Genomic DNA, 22,087 nt, shown 5'->3' with positions numbered 1-22,087 from the left:
CCCTTGTAATTTGGGGACCTTCCTATACTGGCTGTACAAGAGAAGCACTCAGAGCACCAGTGAGGGCTCTGAGATCTCCATATTTTAAGTAGTTAAATCCCTATGTGAGTTGCTATTTTTACTTACTCCACATAAAGGAATATTGTTAAGAAAATAGATGTTTCTAGTGGAATACACTGCATTTTGCCAAACATTTCCAGTAGCATGTAAACCTTAGCACATATTAGAGTATGGTGATCAGTGCCTCAGACGTGTTGGGAGACCTCACAACAGCAGTTTCAGGACCTGGTCTCTGGACGATGAAGCCTTGTAACTCAACCAAGATCAGATGGGTGACTATTGGCAGCAGTATATCACACCCAGGGCCTCACAACCCAGGGCACAGCTCACTCCATGCTGGTCTGGCCTCAACCTGCCTACCCAGTGGGTCTACAAGCACAGGCATGCAAAGTGGAGGACAGAAGTATGCCCCTTGGTAGAGGTGATGAGGGAGCTAGGGTGAGCCATTCAGTCTGTGCAGGATGAGGCAAGAGTCTCGTTTCCAATCTTGAGGAGAAAGGGCCTGATGCTCCACATGGAGCCACCGCCCTCTAGGCTGGGATTGCTCAACTGGAGAAAGTGTGCAGTTTCTTCCTTTGTCTGACCCAGCATCTGGTTCCTGGCCTCTAAGAGGCCCAGTGGGTCCCAGCATCCATTTGAGATATGCCAGCCTCGGATGTGAGCCTGAGCTCTGTCCCTCAGTTGAGCAATCTGGAAGCCTCCCTGGATGTCTATGAAGAGATGGAGGTTTCCCTCAGTCTCAGTCCTGCGGGGATGGACCCCAGGTCACTTCACATAGCCTGGAGTGGCATACACATTATCAGAACATCGTGGGCCCCAAATACAGCTCCTTAGGTGGCATTAGAGCCTCCAAAGACTGACCCCTGCCTGGCTACTCCCTCCAAAGATCAGGGAATGCAAAATACAGAAGGGGCATCTCCCAAGGCTTCTAATAACCCGGACACACAGAGACAGAAAGATGCAGGCAATGGCCCAGCTCCTGTCACACAAAACATAGAATCCCCACAGATGCACACCATCATACAACTTCCAGCAAGAGATCTGGGACATACGAGGGTGCTGATGAACCCATCCCACCTCTGACCAAGGAGTTCTGGCCAGGCCTTGGGTGCCCTGGTCTGGGGCCACCAGTCTTCTCAGGCCTCTCAGTTCACTGCAAATGGACAAATAATAGAGGAGGAGAGGCCAGGCCCAGGGAGAGGTGGGAGAAGGGGCCACACTGAAAGCCAACATCTGGCTGGAGAGGGAAACAAAATTGCCACTTTGACTGGCTGGAACTCGAAAGGACCAGCTGGAACCAGCATGCACTACTTCTTGGGGGCTTCTGAAACATAAATATTTTTCAAATACACAATACATCATTTAATGACAGAGATAAATTTGAGAAATATCATTAGGCAGTTTTGTCACTGCAGAACATCATAGAATGTACTACAGAAACCAAGACAGCTATGACATCCCTGAACAATCTATTCTCTGGGGACCACCATGCTGGACTGAAACTTTGTTATGCATTGTGTCTGTAATAGCAAGAAAGTAACATGTAGGGGCTGGGGAGATGACTCCACATGTAAGAGTGCTTGCTGTGCAAGCATAAGGACATAAGTTCCATCTCCAGCGCCCACAAAAGTGTGAAGTGTGGCCACACATTCCTGTAATCTAGGCACTGGATCATGGTAGGAGACAGGATTGTTGGGGCTCACTGGTCAGATGGTCTAATTGAAAAACAGCATGAGCTTCAGGTGCACAGACAGAGCCCTTCTCAAGGAAATCAGGCAGAAGAGGGATAGAGGACACCTCATAGTTTCCTCTGTCCTCCATATATGTGCCCATGGACAGACACATTTGCACACACACATTGAAAAACAAACGAAAGGGCTGGAGGGATGGCTCAGCAGTTAAGGCACTGGCCTGCAAAACCTAATGACCCTGGTACCCTTGTAAAGCCAGATGTAAAAGTGGTGCATGCATCTGGAATTCATTTGCAGTGGCTAGAAGCCCTGGCATGCTCATTTTCTCCCTCCCTCCCCCAACCCCTCTGTCTGTCTCCACTTGCAAATAAATAAAGTTTTTCTTTTTTTCTAGATAGGGTCTCCCTCTAACCCAGACTGACCTGGAATTCACTACGTAGTCTCAGGCTGGCGTCTAACTCACAGTGATCCTCCTACCTCTGCCTCCAGAGTGCTGGGATTAAAGGTGTGTGTCACCATGCCCAACAAAATATTAAAAAGAAAGAAAGAAAGAGTAAAAGGAAGGAAGTCCAGCATGAGACTGGTCAAGATCATAACACCTCCCATAATCCAAGGCCCGTAGACGTAGAGAGGACACCTGAGCACTTTCTCTAGCACACACATGTTTATGATGGTCATGCTGGGCATGCTACTTTAAAGACTATACAACTGTTTACATGACATGATATGATTAGAATGTTCCCCACATCTTTAAAAATGCTCCAGAAGCATGACTTATCTGCTGTGGGAATTGGGGCTCCTACATGGCCTCCCTGTCAGCTCCAGGAAACAGGGAATGGAGTGGTCCCTGCAGGAGATAAATCTCTGGGCACCTGGTGGAGCCTTTAGTAGCACATGTGTGTGTGTCCAGTCATCCTGCATTTCAGGTAGTCTGGGAAGCCTCTGAAGGCCAATCCCTGCCTCCACACTCACTCCAGTGGGGCCCTCGGGGACACTGCACTTATAGTCTCCAGCTCCTATTTGCTCTAAGCAAAGCAAGGATGGCCACTGGGGAGTACATATCAAACGCCAGCTGGTGGTTTTCCCGAAACCAATAGCAGAAGTCCCATCACGGATGTTGTGCAGAGACCGAGGACTCATGGTGTGTGCGTGCATACATCCCCTTTGCCTCACAGGGCAGTGGACAAGTAGGTGGCCTAAGGCACTTTTCTTCAGGAGCTCATCCCTAGGCCTTCTCCCACCCTATCTTGGAACTGGAGAAGGCTCACTGGGGCCAGGGCTTCTGTTAGGGTCACATAGCAGGGGTATATGCTGGGGGGGGGGGCGGAGGTTGGACAATGTACTCCTCCAGCCATCAAGAAGAGAAAGAGAAAAAGATGGGGTGGGCTGAAACTCCAGGTCCACCCTGTGGGAACAGTGGACCAGCCTGACATGCACCCCACCACACAGAACAGGGAGAGTGCTCCCCACTTGACCTTCATGGACCCTCCCCTCTGGCCTGAACATCCTGTGGGTGGCTCCAGATCTCCCCCATCTGAATGCCATACACACTCCAGGCCCTAAATTAAAGTGTCACAGGCCTGTTGGGGAGCTCGGGTTTCCTGCCGCAAACGTGAGCTCACTTGATAAAATGATTTTGGTTTGATAAATGCGGATTTTCTGTGGCAGAGACAAAGGCGCCCTTGAGTCCGGAGGGGAACCTAAAACAGCACGTTGCTGAAAAGCATTTCCTGATAATATTTTTAGCACCTGAAAAAAGCATTTTTCTCTCTTTTTTGCCTGTGGGGTTGCATTTTTTTTCTTGTAGTGAAATGCAATGCCCAGCAGCAGTGGGGCCTGTGTTAACCCCCAGCCTCCCAGGCCTGCTGAAAATCTGCACAGGGCATCACTCAGCTGGGGATGGCCAGCAAGACAGGGTTGAAATCAGCACAGCCACTCTCCATGAAGATGAGGGCAAGGCCTGCTGTTGACCCATCCACAAGCCCAGCTCTGAGATAGGTCTGTGTCCAGGTACCCCACAACTGTTCAGGGGACTCCACTGTGCAGAAGTTGGGACCCTCTGTCCAGGCTCACCACTGCACCATGGAGAAACAGTCTTCACTCAGGAAATTGATTGAGCATCAGTGTGTGCTGAGCAATGTGTGGGCTCAGGGGCAGCCCTAGACCCAGGAGTCCCCAGGTAAACCCAAGCCCAATCCAGAAACGAGCCTTTACTGGAGTCCCCCTGAAGCATGGTGCTTAGGAGAAGAGTGACAGAACTGAGAGGCAACTGTGGCCCGGGAAACCTGTGCATGAGAGTACAATGTGAAGGGGACAGGGCGGGAGCGGTGCTGAGCTGCAGTGGGTGCTGTGTGGGTAGGAAAGTGCACCCTGCACCATGTCCTCAAGCTGTCTCCTCTGCGAATGGAGCCGACACCTACACTTCCACCTTTGACAGTCAGTGACTGAGGCGGCCAGGGCTCAAGCCCACCTCAGAGAGGGTAGAGGTTGCTAGGCTTTCACAGAAAAAAAGACAGACTGGAAAGCGCGGCGGGTTCCCATGCAGCAGCTAGGTATGCTGGCAGCTCTGTCTTGGAGCTGTCCTTCCTGATTCCCACCTGGCCTGTGCAGAGAGGTCAAGAGGAGCCAACCACTGTGTGCTGCTCTCTAGGTTCTCAAAGCCAGGAGCCTGACCCCAAGGCTGACCCTCCATAGCTAACTGTGGGCAGAGCCTCTATGTTCCCAGCCTCAGTTTACCCCTCTGTAAAAGAAGATCACTAAGCCAATCCAGGTGTCAGGCATGAGATCTGAGTGGTGCTCATTGTCAGGGTCCTGCTGGTGCAGGAGTGGTCTCCAGGCGTCACATCCTTAAATCCAGTACTGACACCAAGGCTAAAGATTGGCACCATCACAGTTGCCAAGCAAGGGATACTGTGTAAACCAGTAAACCCTGCAAGACACACGGAACTCTCCACTGTGTCTTTGAAATACTGAAAGTTCCTTGCTCTAACTATAACCCAGCAAGTGTTTGCTGCGAGATTTCAGGAAATGAGGAAAAACAGCCAAACATGAAACCACACAGAGCCTTAGTAATGGCTGTCGTTACTGTCCCGGCCTTTTCTGCTTCTCTTTGAGGAGTGCCCTCTTGTTGTTAGGGATCCCAGGCTTGTCTTGTAGTCATAAGTCACCTAACACCAAGATCTGGGACCAGACAGGATAGTTGGGATTCCAGGCCACAGAACTTCAGACCCTGCTGTGGGCCTACATAGACAGAGGTGGACCAGACTGGCCCCCTACGTACATTCAGAGACTTGCTGAGTAATGTTCAAGATGAGCGGGGCGAAACTGGAGACCATGGCTTGGTGCCCTGCCACCTCCTGACAGGCCCAGTTGCATCTATCCCCTTACCCCCAAGGCTTTAGTGTTTGGGCTCCCCCACAAAAGGTCAATCCACTTTCGCTGTGCTGTCCCTGACCCCTTCAGAAATCGTCGGCACAGGGAGGAGGCTGAGGCTTTCCATGCCCAGGGTTAGCCCTCACCTCACAGGAAGTAGACTCTGAGACAGGCTTCCCGGGGCGGCAGAAGCATGTTCTTAAGCCCAACCTGACGTTCCATTAGGTCGGATGCACTGACCAGACAGGGACCCCAGTAGACACCCAGGAAGCCAGGCTCACCATCTCCGTACTGTCATAGAAATGCTCTGCTGGATCAGGCGCCTCCTCCGGGGCCCGACCCAAGCCGGTGATTGGGGACACCAAGCCCTCATCTTGCCCATGCCCAACGCAAGGGAGAGCCAGAGCCGAGAAGACACCGGGCTGGGCCTAGAGGACCCTGGCAGTCCCTGGGGCTGGGGACAGCGTTTCCACGCCCTCCAGTGGGGCCGGGCGCTTTAAGGGCCTCTAATTTGCATGGCCCCGCCCCGCCCCGCCCGCCCCAGCCTTTTAAACCTCGGCCCGGGGGAGTGGGCCGGCCGACCGACCGCGGTCCTGCCCCGCGCCTTCCTCCTCTCACCGGTGGCGAGAGTGCAGCGCCGGCCGCGCGTCAGGCGCGGGACGCGGGGCACGGGGCGCGCTGACCCCGCCGGCCGGCCCAGGCGCACTCCCGCCGGCGCTGCGGGGCATCGCGGCCACCTGCCCGAGCCCCCGGGGCCCGCAGACCCCGCGATGCGGAGGGGCGCCGCCTGGGCGCTGCTGCTGGCGGCGGCCCTGGGGCTCGGGGCGCGCAGGGCGCGCGGGGCGGTGGCCCTCGCCGACTTCTACCCGTTCGGCCCGGAGCGCGGTGACGCCGTCACCCCAAAGCAAGACGACGGCGGCTCAGGGCTGCAGCCTCTCTCGGTGCCTTTTCCGTTCTTTGGCGCCGAGCACTCCGGACTCTACGTGAGTAAAACCAAGTTCCCGGGGACTCCCGGGAGGGCGCAGCCGCCCGCCGCTCCGACTCCCGCCACTGCCGCCAGCAACTTGGCACCGCGGCGGCCAGAGGTGGAATGAGGACAGCGCTTCCTCTCTCTCTGGCTGCCAAGGCCGGACAGCGGCCCGCGGGAGCGGCGCGGGCAGGGCGGGGCGAGCGGCCGCTGGGGCACCTTGGCGACGGCCGGCCAGCAGGCCATCCAAGCGCGGCGCGCCCCTGCGGCTCACTGCCCGGCCTGTTTGGGGCCTTGGTCAAGTGGGCTGCGCACCCACGGAGAACTGGCCCCCAAAGCCAAGTGAGGACCTTTGCCCTGCTCTGGTTCCCTCACAGACAGCAATATGGCAGTGGGCGCATGGCCTCTGGCCACTTTCCCAAGTGGGCACCTGGCCTGTGAAGGTCTCAGCCCTCTCCCACTTCAGCTTCACCTCCAACTGACACCCACCCAAGGCCTAGGGCCAGGAGGTCAGGACATGACCTGCTTCTTTGCAGACCTGCTCTGGGCTGGCAGCTAGGGGCATTGTGGAGGGGTTTATCCCTGTCTCACCCTCCCAGGTGCAGACCCTCCAAACAGAACTCACATAGGGAGCTTCTGTCCTCCACCCCCAAGTGCAGAAAGAGCCGCAGTGAATGGCAAGTCTGAGATCTGTACTGTCTCCCAGGGTCTGACACCTGGCCAGTCACTGTGTGCCTCCCAGGGAATGAGATGTGGGGATATGACTACTTTGCACCAGTGCCCAGCCATCCCCTGAATTGCCCAAAGCTTGTCTAGAAACATCTGGGCTAGCCTATCCACAGTTACCCTGACACCATCTCCCCAACCACAGTCTCTACCACATCCAACACCATCACCATCAGCTCTGTCACCACCACCTCCACTATCAGTACTACCACAGGCACCTGCCCCTCACCGTCTTGAACATCCATCACCAGTCACATGTTCTGGATAGTTGCCATTCTGCTAACCACTGCTGTCTTTGGACCTGTCCACCACCAACACAACCTCCAACTCCCCAGCACCCCACAGCTACCAGCACCATCCACCGCTGTTGCCACTCCATGGCCTTGTGGCTGGCTTCCTATGCCCACTCAGGATGGCCTCCTCATCTTGGTAGCAGTGTCTGGTGATGATGGTGGGGGGGGGAGGGGAGGGTGGCCAACCCTGAAAGTCCCTCTGGCCCAGTACTTGGCAGAAGAGCTGGGTGGAGTCATGCAGGTATGAAGTAAGCAGGCCGAGCTGTGCTCAGGGTCCCAGCAGGAAGAGCCCTGGACACCTCAGGATGGGAAAACCCATCCTCACAGTTCTGTCAATATGTCCCTTAAGCATTTGGGCCAGGCTCAACTTTCCTTCCAAGTCACAGGTGAAAATATTATTAAAATGTTGACCCTTTTAGCAGCCTCACCAAAAAACAGCTACCTTTGCCAAAACAATGGGAAACACAGTTCTCAAGTGGAAAGATTTGCTAGCAAAACAGTGTTTCGTGGGCTGGAAAGATGGCTCAGCAGTTAAAGGTGCTTGTTTGTAAAGCCTGCCAGTCTGGGTTTGATTCCCCACTACCCACATAAAGCCATATACACAAAGTGGTGCACACATCTGGTTCATTTGCAAGAGGCCCTATTGTACCGATATGCTCAATCTCAGTGATTATCTCCCTCCCCACTGTGTGTGTTCACGCTCTCTCAAATAAATAAATAAAAATATTTTTAAAGTTTTCTTGAAAAACCAACCTCTAGCTGCTAGCAATACATATAGTCCCAAAAGAGCCTCTTCCTATGACACATATAACATATAGAAAGCATTTAACATTTGCAGCAAACCTCAGCTTCTCCTCCACTCAGTAGGAAAGAAATGGGATTCTTCAGGAAGCCATACCTAGAACATCTGGCTGAAATCGCCCTAGGGCTCCGTGGCCAGGAGGGACACCAAGTGGGGGCATCCAGGTAGGCAAGGGTCACAGCCAGACAGAGAAAATGAAGCATTAACTCCAGAACAGGGGCTACTGAATGTCCCTTCCCTGGTTCTTATCCAGCTTCATAGTCACAGGATCAGCAGCAGCTTCTCTGTACCCCATGGCTTGGCCATGAATAAATAGGCTTGTTGCATGAATGAGTGAGAGAAGGAATGCCTGACCCCTTTGCATTGCCCAGTGGCAATTAGAAGTGCCCTGGGAGAGACTGGCACTTCTAGCTCTTCATCAGAAAACCACAGATATATATTTAAAAAAAAAAAAAAAGGAAAAAGGAAAAGCACAGATATGTTTCCAGTAGGATAGCTCCACCTTGGGTGGAGTGACTTTTGTCTAGAATGGGCGTGTCTCATGTCATTAGTAGCTGGCTCTAAAATTGTTGAGAGTATATTCTATAGCCAAGGTTTTGAACAAGACATGGACTTGCTGCTATTGGGCTTCAAATTTTACCTCTAGGTTCTGGTAAGGATGAAAGCTTTACTGTGTCCTACTAAACCTGGATACCTGTGGAGGGAGACAGGCCTCTCAGACAGGTGTGGACACTAAGAGAGAGTCTCTCAGAAGCTGAGCCCTCAAACCCCAAGGATAACTCTGCCCCAGGATATGGCGAGGGTTGCATGGGAGATTTTGGGTTATTTTGCTTTGGGTAGCACATCACTGGTGGCCTCTATTCCTTTGCTGTTGTAGAAGAGAATGCCAAGTGAGCCATGTCATGTAGTGTGTTGGGCTCCTGTAAAAGATCTTTTAAGGAATCTTTTAAGGTGATATAGTGGTTGAGGTGTGGGCTGGGAACCTCCAGTCATATCTACAACCTGAGCTGGGAAAGGACAGGGTAGTGGTCCCCTTCATAATCCTCCAGGAAGCTCCTTCAGCCATGCTGAGCCTCAAATACTCTGACCTCTCCTGACCATGATATCTTGGAAATTACACCATACTGGTCATTTGGGAAAATTTGGATCCAGACCAAGAAATATAGATCCCTGAGTGGAAAACAGGAAGATTTGGAGGTCAGGAGTGGGAAGTCTTCCTATAGAGACCACAGGCAAATCAACTTAGCCTTGAACTCTTGATAGCCAGCAACTCAGCTCTCATACCCCTGAGGTGAAGCTTGACTCCACAACCTGCTGGGCCTGTGCGGATCTTCTCTTCCTTGGAGTGTAGCTCTGCACCTCATGGACACTAGGTACAGGGCGGCTTCTCAGATGTCACCAGCAGCAGGTGGCTTATAACCTTTGCCTGTCATTTCTCCCATGTGCCTCAGGTTAGCAATCCATGCACAATGGGCAATTATTTCTCCTGGGCTGCTGCCATATCTTCATGACTCGGCCTGATGAGTTAGTCTCAGCAGGTCATTGTTGCGGGTCAGAGCTGGACTTGAGAAAGTGAATTCAGGCTGCAACAAGGAACGCATAGGAGGAAAATGAGGTCCAGAATTCAGACTCTGCTGTCCAACTGCCTTCTTACCGTGCTATCCCATAGTGGAACCCAAACAGAAGTCCTGCTTCTTCCCAGTCCCCCTTTTGGCATCAGCATAGTCACCATAGTGGCCCAGGTCTCTGTCCCACTCACCTGGTCACCCGCAGGCACATCTTCACAGGCCTCCAGCTCCTAGTCTTCTCTGCCGTCTGCCTTCTCTATGCACATTTATGAGCACACCACCCGTCAGTGAGATTCTGTCTCCTAACATCTCAGACTTGCTAGCTCCTCAGAGAGACCTCCTTAAAAGGTCTCTCACTGCCAAGCCCTGACTCAGGTGTTTATTCATCTGCTTGACTAGGGTATGCAAGGCCCTGAGACCAGGGACAAGAAGAGGGGAACATGTGTAGGGATGGACACAACATAGAGAGTTGCAACCCAGCCAAGGCAGAAATGACTTCATGCTCTGATTTCCTATAAAATAACAAGACCTCACTATATCCTGATGATTCTGATCCTGATTCTCTTTCTGGTTAAGTGCAAAAAGGTGTGGGATTCATCTTTTTCTGCCTGGTCTAACCATCTCTTCTTTTTAACTGGAATGTTTATACCATTTACATTTAGTGTGATTATCAAAATGACTAGATTTTAACTTCCTAGCTTCCTGTTTATATCTGTTCTCTGTATTTATATATTCCAAAATTTTAAAATAATGGTTTCAAGACTGGAGAAAATGCTCAGTGGTTTAGGCACTTGCTTAAAGGATCCAAGTTCTGGGTGGTGCATGCATTTAGAGTTATTTGCAGTGGCTAGTTGCAGTGGCTAGAGGCCCAGACATGCCCATTCTCTCTATCTGCCACCCCTCAATAAATAAATGTTAAAAAATAATGGTTTCAATGACCCAGCTATAGCACTCTTAGGCATATATCCAAAGGACTCATCTCATTTCCTTAGAAGTACATGCTCAACCATGTTTATTGCTGCTCAATTTATAATAGCTGGGAAATGGAACCAGCCTAGATGTCCCTCAACAGATGAGTGGATAATGAAGATGTGGTACATTTATACAATGGAGTTCTACTCAGCGGTAAAGAAAAATGAAGTTATGAAATTTGCAGAAAAATGGATGGACCTGGAAAGTATTATACTAAGTCAGGTAACCCAGGCCCAGAAAGCCAAGCGCCACATGTTCTCTCTCATATGGGGATCCTAGCTGCAGATGACTGGGCTTCTGCGTGAGAATGAAAATACTTAGTAGCAGAGGCCAGTAAGTTGAAAAGGAGACATAAAGGGTGGAGAAAGGAAGGGAGGAGGATACTTAATAGGTTGATATTGTATATATGTAATTACAATGTTTGTAATGGGGAGGTAATATGATTGAGAATGGAATTTCAAACGGGAAAGTGTGGGGGTGGGGAGGGAGGGAATTACCATGGGATATATTTTATAATCATGGAAAATGTTAATAAAAATTAAAAAAAAAATAATGGTTTCATAATATCTCTACTATTAACTTCCTAGCATATCGTTTTGTGTTATTTGTAATGATGGCTCTAGGTTTGAGATACAGTTTTAACTTCATAGTCTACCTTCAGATACTGTACTCTGTCAAATACAGGGTCAGAACCTTATAGTGGTGTATATCTGTTTTCCCCTTCTGGTCTTCATGAATATATAACTTCATATATGTTATAAACCCAATAATATACTGCTAATATTTTTGTTGTAAACAGTCAATTCTCATTTAAAGATTTTTTTAAATATTTTGTTTATTTTTATTTATTTATTTCAGAGCAACAGAGAGAGAGAGAGAGAGAGAGAGGCAGATAGAGAATGGGCACGCCAGGACCTTCAGCCACTGCAAATGAACTCCAGACACATGCGCCCCCTTGTGCATCTGGCTTACGTGGGTCCTGGGAAATCAAGCCTCGAACCAAGGTCCTTAGGCTTCACAGGCAAGTGCTTAACCACAAAGCCATCTCCCCAGCACTCATTTAAAGATTTTAAAATTAGAGAGTCTTTGGGGGCTGAAGAGATGGCTTAGCAGTTAAGTTGTTTGCCTGCAAAGTCTAAGGACCCAGGTTCAATTCCCCGGTACCCATGTAATCCAGATGCACATGATAGCACATGCGTCTGGAGTTTATTTGTAGTGGCTAGAGGCCCTAGAGCACCCATTATCTCTCTCTTATAAATAAAAACAAAATTTTTTTTAATTAGAGGGTCTTATATTTACCCACTTTGCCAGTGCCATTTCTTGTGTAAACTTAGCTTCTCATTTCACATCATTCTTCTAATCAAGGACTTTCTATAACATCATCATCATCATTATTATTATGGTTTTTTCAAGGTAGGGTCTCACTCTAGCCCAGGTTAAACTGGAAATCTCTCTGAAGTCTGGACTTGAACTCAAAACAATCCTCCTACCTTGGCCTTGCAAGTGTTGGGATTAAAGGCATGCACTACCACAACAAGCTTCCTGTAACATTTCTTATAACACAGACCTGATGGGCATAGATTATTTTATTGAAAATTTCTTTCTTTCTTTTTTTGCTTTGACTTTTTTTTTTTAAGAATTTGATTTATTTGTTTTATTGAAGAGAGAGGGAGAGGGGAGAGAAAATAGGCATGTCAGGGCCTCTAGCTATTGCAAGGGAACTCCAGACACATTCACCACCTAGTGCATCTGGCTTTATATGGGTACTGGGAAATCAAACTCAGATCCTTAGGATTTACAAGCAAGTGCCTTAACCGCTGAGCCATCTTTCCAGCCTCTGATTTCACTTTGAAATCTATTTCTGTAGGTTAGATGTAGGATTCTGGGTAGATTAAACTATTTCCAGTTTTGTGAAGCTGATGTTCCATTGTCTTTGAATTTGCATTGTTCCTAATGAAAAGTCTCATGTCTTTCTTGCCACGGTTACTTTGAGCACAATGACTGCTTTCAAGATTTTCTTTTTAGTCCTGCTTTCATCAGTTTGATTCTTAGGTGTATTATTGTGGTATTTAAAAAATATTTCTGAGCCGGGCGTGGTGGCGCACGCCTTTAATCCCAGCACTCGGGAGGCAGAAGTAGGGGGATCTCTGAGAGTTCGAGGCCACCCTGAGACTACATAGTGAATTCCAGGTCAGCCTGAGCCAGAGTGAGACCCTACCTCGAAAAACCAAAAATATATATATATATATATTTCTGGAGGACTGGAGAGATGGCTTAGCAGTTAAGGTGCCTGCCTGCGAAGCCTACGGACCCAGTTCGATTCTTCAGGTCCCACATAAGCCAGATGCACATAGTGGCTCATGCATCTGGAGTTCCTTCACAGTGGCTACAAGCTCTGGCATGACCATTCTTTCTTTCTCTCTCTAATAAATAAATCAAAATAAATTAAATTAAATTAAAAATCTATATCTAAATATATATACATACATATGTATATATGTATGTGTATATATATTTTATTTATTTATTTATTTATTTTAATTTCTGGGCTGAAGACATTGCTTAGCAGTCAAGGCACTTGCCTAGGAAGCCTAAGGATGCAGATTGAATTCTCCAATACCCACATAAGCCAGATGCACAAGGTGTCTCATGTGTCTGAAGTTCATTTGCAGTGGCTAAAGGCCCTGGTGCACCTATTCTTTTCTCTCTCTCTCTCTCTCTCTCTCTCTCTCTCTCTCCCTCTTTCACATAAATAAATAAAAATAAAATATTCTTTTTGGTTTATTTTTATTTATTTACCTGAGAGCAACAGACAGAGAAAGAGGCAGAGAGAGAGAATGGGCGCACCAGGGCCTCCAGCCACTGCAGACGAATTCCAGATGTGTGCACCCCCTTGTGCATCTGGCTAACATGGGTCCTGGGGAATCAAGCCTCAAACCGGGGTCCTTAGGCTTCACAGGCAAGCGCTTAACCACTAAGCCATCTCTCCAGCCCCAAAATAAAATATTTTTAAAAATATTTTTCTGCCCAAGGTTCATAAAGTTTATTATTTAATGGGATGTAGTTTTCAAGACATTTGAGAAACTTCTCAGGCATCTTGAAATATTTTTTTTCTCCTATTCTTTGCTCTTCTCATTTGAAGACTCAAATGTTATATATATTAAACTGCTTACAGTTGTCCCAGGGCTCATTGAAACTTTGTTCATTTTTTCTGGCTATGAACTTTTTCTCCAGGCCTTCATTTTGAATGTTTCTATTGTTATGTTTTCAAATCCACTGACATTGTGTCCTGCAGTGCATAAGGTATTAAACCCATTCAATGGTCTTTGTTTTTGTTCTCAATTCCAAGGATTAAACATAGGGCTTTGAGCATGCTGGGCAAGTGCTTTACCACTTAGCTACATCCTCAGTATTTGGTTTCTCAAGACAGGGCATCACTAGGTAGCTAGGTTAACCTTGAACTTGCAATCCTCCTGCCTCAGCCTACCCAGTGCTGGGATTACAGACATGTGACACTATGCCTGGTCAATGTATTTTGATTTCAGCTGTTTTTTAACTCATAGATTTATTGTGGGTGCATGTGGTGTACATGCATGCATGAGTACATGTAAGTATGCGTGTAGGCATAAGTGTGCAGGTGCACATGCAAACCAGAGGTTGATGCTAAGTGTCTCTCTCTATTGTTCTTCACTTGTTACTGAGGCCATCTCTCACTTGAACCGGAGCTCTCCAGTCTGGCTAGGTTAGCTAGTTAGCTCACCTCAGGGAACCTGTGTCTCCCTCTCCCAAGCACTGGGAGCACAGGCAGCCACCCCACCCACTAGGCATTCACACGGTGCTGCGGGCCTGAACCCCAGTCCTCACACTTGTGCAGCAAACATTTCATCCCTTGAGCCATGTCCCCAGCTCGTCATAGAAGTTTTGTTTGTATCTTTTCCACATTTTTCTTTCTCTTCTCTTTATATTGTTTTACTTTATATTCTGAGCACATTTTTAATATTTATAATGGTTGCTCTAATGCTATTCTCTGCTAATTTTAATTTTAATAAAGTACTGTGACCATATATTTGCTTTTTTTTCTTTTTTTGGTTTTTCGAGGTAAGGTCTCTCTCTAGCCCAGGCTGGCCTGGAATTCTTTATGTAGTTTCAGGGTGGCCTCGAACACTCGGCAATTCTCCTACCTCTGCCTCCCCATTGTGAGGATCAAAGACATGCACCACCACTGCTGAGCACAAAATAAATTTAAAAGAATGGTAAACAGATACCAAGTTGTAGCATTGTTTTCTCCATAGTGTGTGTTAGTGACTCTGAAACTGTTGAATGGTGAGTAAACAGATCGAGAATTTATGAGCATCAGTGTTGGACGAAAGTCACAGATACAGAGGAAGTAGCACAAGATCACACATGCCTTTGTTTTGGGTTGGCATGGGACTAACTGCCTTAAACTCAGTACAGACGTTGAGAGATGGCTCAGTGTTAAAGGTGCTTGCTTGCAAAGCCTGCTAGCCTGGATTTGATTCTTCAGAGCTCCCATAAAGCCAGATGCACTAAGTAGCACATGCATCTGGGACTGATTTGCTGCTGCAGCAGGAGGCTTTGGTACACCTATCCTGTCTCCTTCTCAAATAAATTTTTAAAATAAAATATTAAAAAATAAACTCAAGGGCTAGAGAGATGGCTTAGTGGATAAGGCACTTGCCTGTGAAGTCTAAGGACCCAGGTTCAATTCCCCAGTACCCATGTGAGCCAGGTGCACAAAGTGGCACATGTGTCTGGAGTTTGTTTGCAGTGACTAGAGACCCTGGTGTGTCCATTCTGTCTCTGCCTCTTCTCTCCCTTTTTCTCTCTCTCTCAAATAAATAAATAAAATATAAAAATAAACTCAGTATATATTTATGTATATTATGAAAGATGGATTTAGACATGGTATATGTGTGTAGATATCTACATGTGCATATACAGTTATGCTAATGATGTCCATCCTTATAGAAGGGGTCTTCTGGGATTATAATGGAGCTGAAAACTTCCTATCACCTAGGAACATTGATGCCATCACAGTGTTAATATAGCACATTATTGGTATGTTTGTGTGCTGGTGTGCATACTACACTGCTAGTAATACAAAAGTACAGTGGACACAATTACATACAGTGCACAGTACTTGATGGTGATAATGAACAACTATATGGTCTATGTGTCTACTATGCTGTACCTTTGTGTTTTTTCAAGGTAGGTTCACACTCCAGCCCAGGCTGACCTGGAACTTACCCTGTAGACTCAGGCTGGCCTCTTATTCACACCATTTTCCTTCTACCTCAGTTTCCTGAGGGCTGGGATTAAAGACATGTGCCACTATGTGCAATCATGTTGTACTTTTGATTTATATGTGATATTACTTATGTACTATTTACTTATATGAATTCTGTCCACTTGGAAAAATTACCACAGTCATGTGCTGTGTTGGGCTAGTGGAAGTCTTGTGCATCTCATATTCACAGGTGTCTGTAAGTCTACAGTGATTGGCTTACACTACCTAGCTTTGTGTGAATGCTCACTGTGATGCTTGCTCAATGACAAAATTGCCTGAAGATGTGTTTCTCAGAATCCCTTCTGCCAGTAAGCGTCCTATGACTGTTGCCTTTCTCTGTCCTGAGAGAAATGAATGCAGTGACATCTAAAGCTATGACCCCTTTGGTGCTGGGATCTCCCCTGAAACGCCAGTTTCTGCTAAGGAAAGCCATGCTGTTATTCAGGGGTTCTGGTTTGTAGCAGAAAAGTATATCTTGTGTTATAAAAGTGTGGAAGAATGGAAGGATGTCAGGACACAGGCCACTGGAAAGGGTACCTAGTAACTGTCTGCAACTATTTGAACAGTTTTAAAAAGTAGTAATAGAAAAGGATTTTTTGTTTATTTTTATTTATTTATTTGAGAGCGACAGAGAGAAAGAGGCATAGAGAGAGAGAGAGAATGGGCATACCAGGGCCTCCAGCCACTGCAAACGAACTCCAGATGCATGCACCCCCTTGTGCATCTGACTAATTTGGGTCCTGGGGAATTGAGCCTCAAACTGGGGTCCTTAGGCTTCATAGGCAAGCACATAGCCACTAAGCCATCTCTCCAACCCTAGAAAAAGATTTTACCTATGAAATAAAGGAGGAATCAAGGCACTCACACCTACATGAATAGGTAGGTGATTGAGTATAAATAAACAAGAGAGATGATAGGGTCACCAGCACTGACTCAGTATTGGGTTTCCTGTGTGGAGGGTTGTATTATAAGAGAATGTCCTGGTCCTGGGACGTGCACAGTAAAATGCTCAAGGGTTACAAGTCACCATGCATTTTACTCTCAGAAAGTTCAAATAGATTTATTTCTGCTGCCTGAGGGCAGAGAAGAGAATGATGAAGCACGGCAGGGTGAATATGGAGGGAGCGTGTGGGGGTGCCTTGCAGCATCTGCAGCTACATCAAACATAGAGCCACCTGATCAGAGGCCCTAGCCAGTGCCATGTGTCTTCTGTAGGGACCCCATCACCGCACACACTCAGACCTGGATGCCTGCAACTAACTTAGGTGTTCCACTCTTTAGCTCAAGATGACAGTGTGAAGTTAGAACACCTTAGCAGGTAAGTAAGCAGCTTGCCAAACTGTATCCTTCCAGACACGCCCACCATTGACTTATTCACTAACCATTTATTCATTTATTCATGCCAAGACTTTCACTGAGCCTTTGCTCTGAGCAGCAGCAATGGATTTTATTATATTTTATTTAAAACTTGTTTATTTATTTATTTGTGTGTGCGCATGCACACACACACATGGGCATGCCAGGGCCTCTTGCTGCTGCAAAAGACCATCAGGCACTTGTGCCACTTTTTGTGGGTGGCTTGAATATTGAACTTGGGGGCTAGAGAGATGGCTTAGCAGTTAAGCACTTGCCTGTGAAGCCTACGGACCCCAGTTCGAGGCTCGGTTCCCCAGGTCCCACGTTAGCCAGATGCACAAGGCGGCGCACGCATCTGGAGTTCGTTTGCAGAGGCTGGAAGCCCTGGCACGCCCATTCTCTCTCTCTCCCTTTATCTGTCTTTCTCTCTGTGTCTGTCACTCTCAAATAAATAAAATAAATAAATAAATAAATAAAAAAGAACTTGGGCCAACAGGTTTTTCAAGCAAGAACCTTTAGCCACTGAGCCATCTTCCTAGCCCTTATTTTAATATTAAAATCACATCTGTCCACTACAGTCAGGTAATATAGCTAGTGGGGGATGGGCTCATGAGACCTCACTCCTCCCTGAGGATCGGTAGGCAGTTAATAGTCACTATGGAACAGAGAAATTTTTTAATGTGGTATAGCCACTTGTAAGGAATCCTGTAAGCAACCCTGATGAAATGAATTGGATCACATACAGGAAAGAAGGAAGGGAGGGAGGGAAGAAGGGAAGGAGGAAAAAGGAAAGACATGAAAGTAGAAGGGAGACTAGTTGGGAAGAGGAAGTGGGCAAGAGAAGACAATAGAAGATGAATATGATCAAAATACATTACATATGCATGTATGAAAACGCTATGATGAAGCCCATTATGTTTAATTTAATATATGCTGATTAAAACATTGCTTCTTCCACTATGCTTCCAAGTTTCCAGAATAGAATTGGATCCACTCAGAAAATACTTGACTCTCTTATCATTAGGATATCATACCCACAATTTTATCACCCAGAAATACACACTTTGAATATTTTGGCAAATTTCTTCATGATCTGCTTTCAAGTTATTTAGACATTTTACCAAATGAACCTGGGGGGTTTCCATCTCAGGCAGATTTCTGTTTTTTACGTGTTTCAGTGTCTGCCCATTTCCTTAAATTTGCTATGATGTGTTTTTTGCCAGTAACCACCTTTAACCAATGAGCCATCTCTCCAACCCAATGATGTGCTTTTAAAAAAATTTTTTGTTTATTTTTATTTATTTGACAGCGATAGACAGAGAAAGAGACAGAGAGAGAGAGAGAGAGAGAGAGAGAGAGAGAGAGAGAGAATGGGCGCACCAGGGCCTCCAAGCTACTGCAAATGAACTCCAGATGCATGTGCCCCCTTGTGCATCTGGCTAATGTGGGTCCTGGGGAATTGAGCCTTGAACCAGGGTCCTTAGGCTTCACAGGCAAGTGCTTAACCACTAAGCCATCTCTCCAGCCCCAATGATATGCTTTTTTAAAAATATATTTTATTTTTGCCGGGCGTGGTGGCACACGCCTTTAATCCCAGCACTCGGGAGGCAGAGGTAGGAGGATTGCCATGAGTTTGAGGCCACCCTGAGACTCCATAGTGAATTCCAGGTCAGTCTGGGCTAGAGTGAGACCCTACCTCGAAAAAACAAAAAAAAATATATATATATATATATATATATAATTTTTTATAAGCAGGGAGAGAGAGAATGGGTACACCAGGCCCTCTAGCCACTGTAGACAACCTTCAGATGCATGTTCCACTTTGTGCATCTGGTCTTATGTGGGTACTAGGGAATCAAACCCAGGTCATTAGGCTTTGCATGCCAGCACTTCAACTGCTGAGCCATCTCTCCAGCCCCAATAACGTGCTTTTTAAATTTTTTTTTTTTTTTTGAGATAGGATCTTGTTCTAGTCCAGGCTGACCTGGAATTCACTATGTAGCCTCAGGGTAGCCTCAAACTCACAGCAGTCCTCTTGCCTCTGCCTCCTAAGTGCTGGGATGGATTAAAAGCATGTGCCACCACGCCTGGCAAATTTTTTTATTTGTATATTTTTAAATATATTTTATTTTATTTATCTATTTGAAATAGGGAAAGAGGTGAAGTGAGAGAGAGAGCAAATGGGCACACCAGGGATTCCAGCCACTTCAAATGAACTCCAGATGCGTGCACCACCTTGTGCATGTGGCTTACATGGGTACTGGGAAATCGAACCAAGGTCCTTTGGCTTTGCAGGCAAGCGCCTTAACCACTAAGCCATCTCTCCAGCCCCTTCTTTGCATTTTTTTTTGGGGGGGGTTGAGGTAGGGTCTCACTCTAGCTCAGGCTGACCTGGAACTCAGTATGTAGTCTCAGGGTGGCCTCGAACTCACAGTAATCCTCCTACCTCTGCCTCCCGTGTGCTGGGATTAAAGGCGTGCGCCACCATGCCCAGCAATTTGTATTTTTTTTTTTTTTTTTTTGAGATAGAATCCCACTCTAGCTCAGGCTGACATGGAATTCACTATATAGTCTCAGGGTGGCCTAGAAGTCATGGCAATCCCCCTACCTTTGCCTCCAAGTGCTGGGATTAAAGTGTGTACCACCTGGCATGATGTGCTTTTTAATAACCCTTCCATGGCCACACTGGGAGTGGCCTGACCAGTCACTAGCTGTTGACTTGTACATGGGTTCAGTGTCTCCCTGAACTAGCAGTGCTGTGGCACACTTCTTAGTACAGGCCTCTTCCACACAGGCTCCCTGGGTCTGAGACAGGGAACTTGCAAAGGAATTCCTCTACTGTCCCCTGCCACCCAGAAGGGCATTTGCATCTGTGCCCTCTTCTGGATGAAGTTGCCACACACCTCAGCTGCACTCAGCATGGAAGTGGCCATTCCCCAACTCTGGCAGGGGTTCAGGATAGTAAGTCTCAGAGCAGATGCCTTGTAGAGCCCCAAGATATCCAGGGGTGAGTTGGGGGATGCCAAGCACAGAAGCAGGGTAGTGTCTTGTGTATCTGGGGTCTTGCCTACTCTCTTGCTCACGACCTGCACTACCCTAGCCTGTCTTGCAGGCCTAGACCTTCCTAGGGAGGAGTGGCCAGGACAAGCACTCCACAGGCCTGGGTCATAGTAGTTCTGCCATGGCCAGCTGGAAGGGCCTAGCCCATGGACATTGCTGCTGCTGCCTGCACTGGCATATGTGACCCATCACATGTGCCTGTTGTGACCTTGTAAAGCCTCACATCCATATGTTGATCTTCACAAAGCAAGTCATCCACTCAGCCACCAGGTCTCTGATGTGAAGCATCTTACTCTACAACTACTGCCCTGCTCCCTAGCCACCTTGGAGCCAGCACATGGTCAGGTCTCCTGTGGCCTCTGCAGGCCCATATGTGGTATGAGGAGAGTAAATGAGACAGTATCTAGGCACAGCCCTGTCCTTAAACTTCCACACGGGGGTAACCCAGCCCAAGTGTCTTCTAAGCTTGTATAGGGTTTGTCAAGCATAGTCTCTCAGGCCCTTGAGCCCAACTTTGGTCAGAAATTTCCAGTCACCTGCTTTAGCCAGCAGTATAGAAGGTGAGAGGTCATGGGAGCCCTGAAGGTCTGCGGGGGGTGAGACCTGGGAGGAGTTCCCAGGGGAATGGCCACTGTTTCCCGGAGTCCAGCCGGCAGGATGAGAGCCCAGTATGTGTGAGGAATGGGTGACAACAGGCGTGGCCTGGAGACACCACCTAAGGCATTAGGGGCTGCAGAGGCTCAGGGAGGCTGCAAGTGGCCTCCCCACCCGTGGTGTGGGCCAAGGACTCAAGAGACCAAGAGGCAGTGGCCTCACCAGCATAGACACAAAGGATGGTTTTGATGTCCAGACATGTACATGGGTCTTTGGCTCTGCTGACATAGTTGAGAAGGGGCACCTGGCCAGGTGTGTACAGGTGGGGCAAGAGCTGCATTTGCACAAGGACACAGTGGGGACAGTTGGGGTCAGGATATGAGAAAGAGAAATGCCAGACACAACACCCATTCTAAGTGCAGGCCAAAGGTAGATCCTGTTATAGGCAAAGGGTGGTCTCGGGTAGAGTCCAGCTGTGGACAGAGGGCAGAAAAGAGTATATATCCCTTCCCTAAGAAGCCCAGCCTGCCTGAAGAGGACAGGCAACCCTCCATAGTCAGGCTCTGGTGAGATGGGCTGCAGCAAGGGAAAAGAGGGCATGCCTAGGGAGAGGGTCTGTCTGCACTCCATTCTGCCCACTGCAGATTTCACTAGCAGCCAGCCTAGAAGGCCCCCCTAGGTCCCCTGTCACCCATCCTGGGCTGGAATATCCAGGTGGCAGCCTTGTTTGTTTTAGCAGCAGGTGCTTGTCTTGGAAAGAGGGTGATGCTGGAATTGCCCATGAGCTGCAGGCCCCAAAGGAGACCCAGGAGTGGCCACAGAAAGACTCTGAACACCTGGATCACAGGAAAGGGCTGGAGGTAGCTAAAGTTGCTGAGCAGCATACCCAGCCTGTAGACCCTCATGTCTCTGGCCCTATATTACCTCCTTGTCAGAGCCTCCTAAAACCCCATCCTGCCTTGCAAACATCTAGGGTCAAGGTCAGGTTTCTGGGGGACCCGTGGCTGACTGGACCCCACCTCTACACTCAGGACAGGGATGAAGCCTGATTGTTGGCCTAGAAATGCCTGGCATCTACACCCTGCTCTTCCCAAGGCAAAACAGGACACGAGTCTCACCCATTCTCTTTGCTTTACACTGTGTACTTCATGTTTCATAAAGTACTCTTGCAAGGACAGAAAAAAACAAAATTGACATTTGGGCATGAGTAATAATTGCAGAGCCCTGAAGGAGCACCACAATACTGGGTAGAGGGCTGTCAGATGCTCTCCAGCCCTCTGGCCTGGGGCCTCCCCACTGCCCGCCCCCACCAGAGGTC

General features: G+C 47.9%; 1 protein-coding gene across 1 annotated transcript in view; it reads left to right on the top strand.

The window, feature by feature from the left end:
- The first annotated feature begins 5,893 nt into the window (after positions 1–5,893).
- Positions 5,894–22,087, top strand: part of Sned1 (sushi, nidogen and EGF like domains 1) — an 80,037-nt gene continuing 63,843 nt past the window's right edge. The window contains 1 exon segment of the mRNA XM_045147151.1: positions 5,894–6,106. Within this exon segment, the coding sequence (XP_045003086.1) occupies positions 5,894–6,106 (213 nt within the window).

The sequence above is a fragment of the Jaculus jaculus genome, chromosome 4 (assembly GCF_020740685.1).
Source record: "Jaculus jaculus isolate mJacJac1 chromosome 4, mJacJac1.mat.Y.cur, whole genome shotgun sequence".
Classification (NCBI taxonomy): domain Eukaryota; kingdom Metazoa; phylum Chordata; class Mammalia; order Rodentia; family Dipodidae; genus Jaculus; species Jaculus jaculus.
The sequence above is the reverse complement of the archived record's forward strand: the minus strand, read 5'-3'. Positions and strand labels throughout refer to the sequence as shown.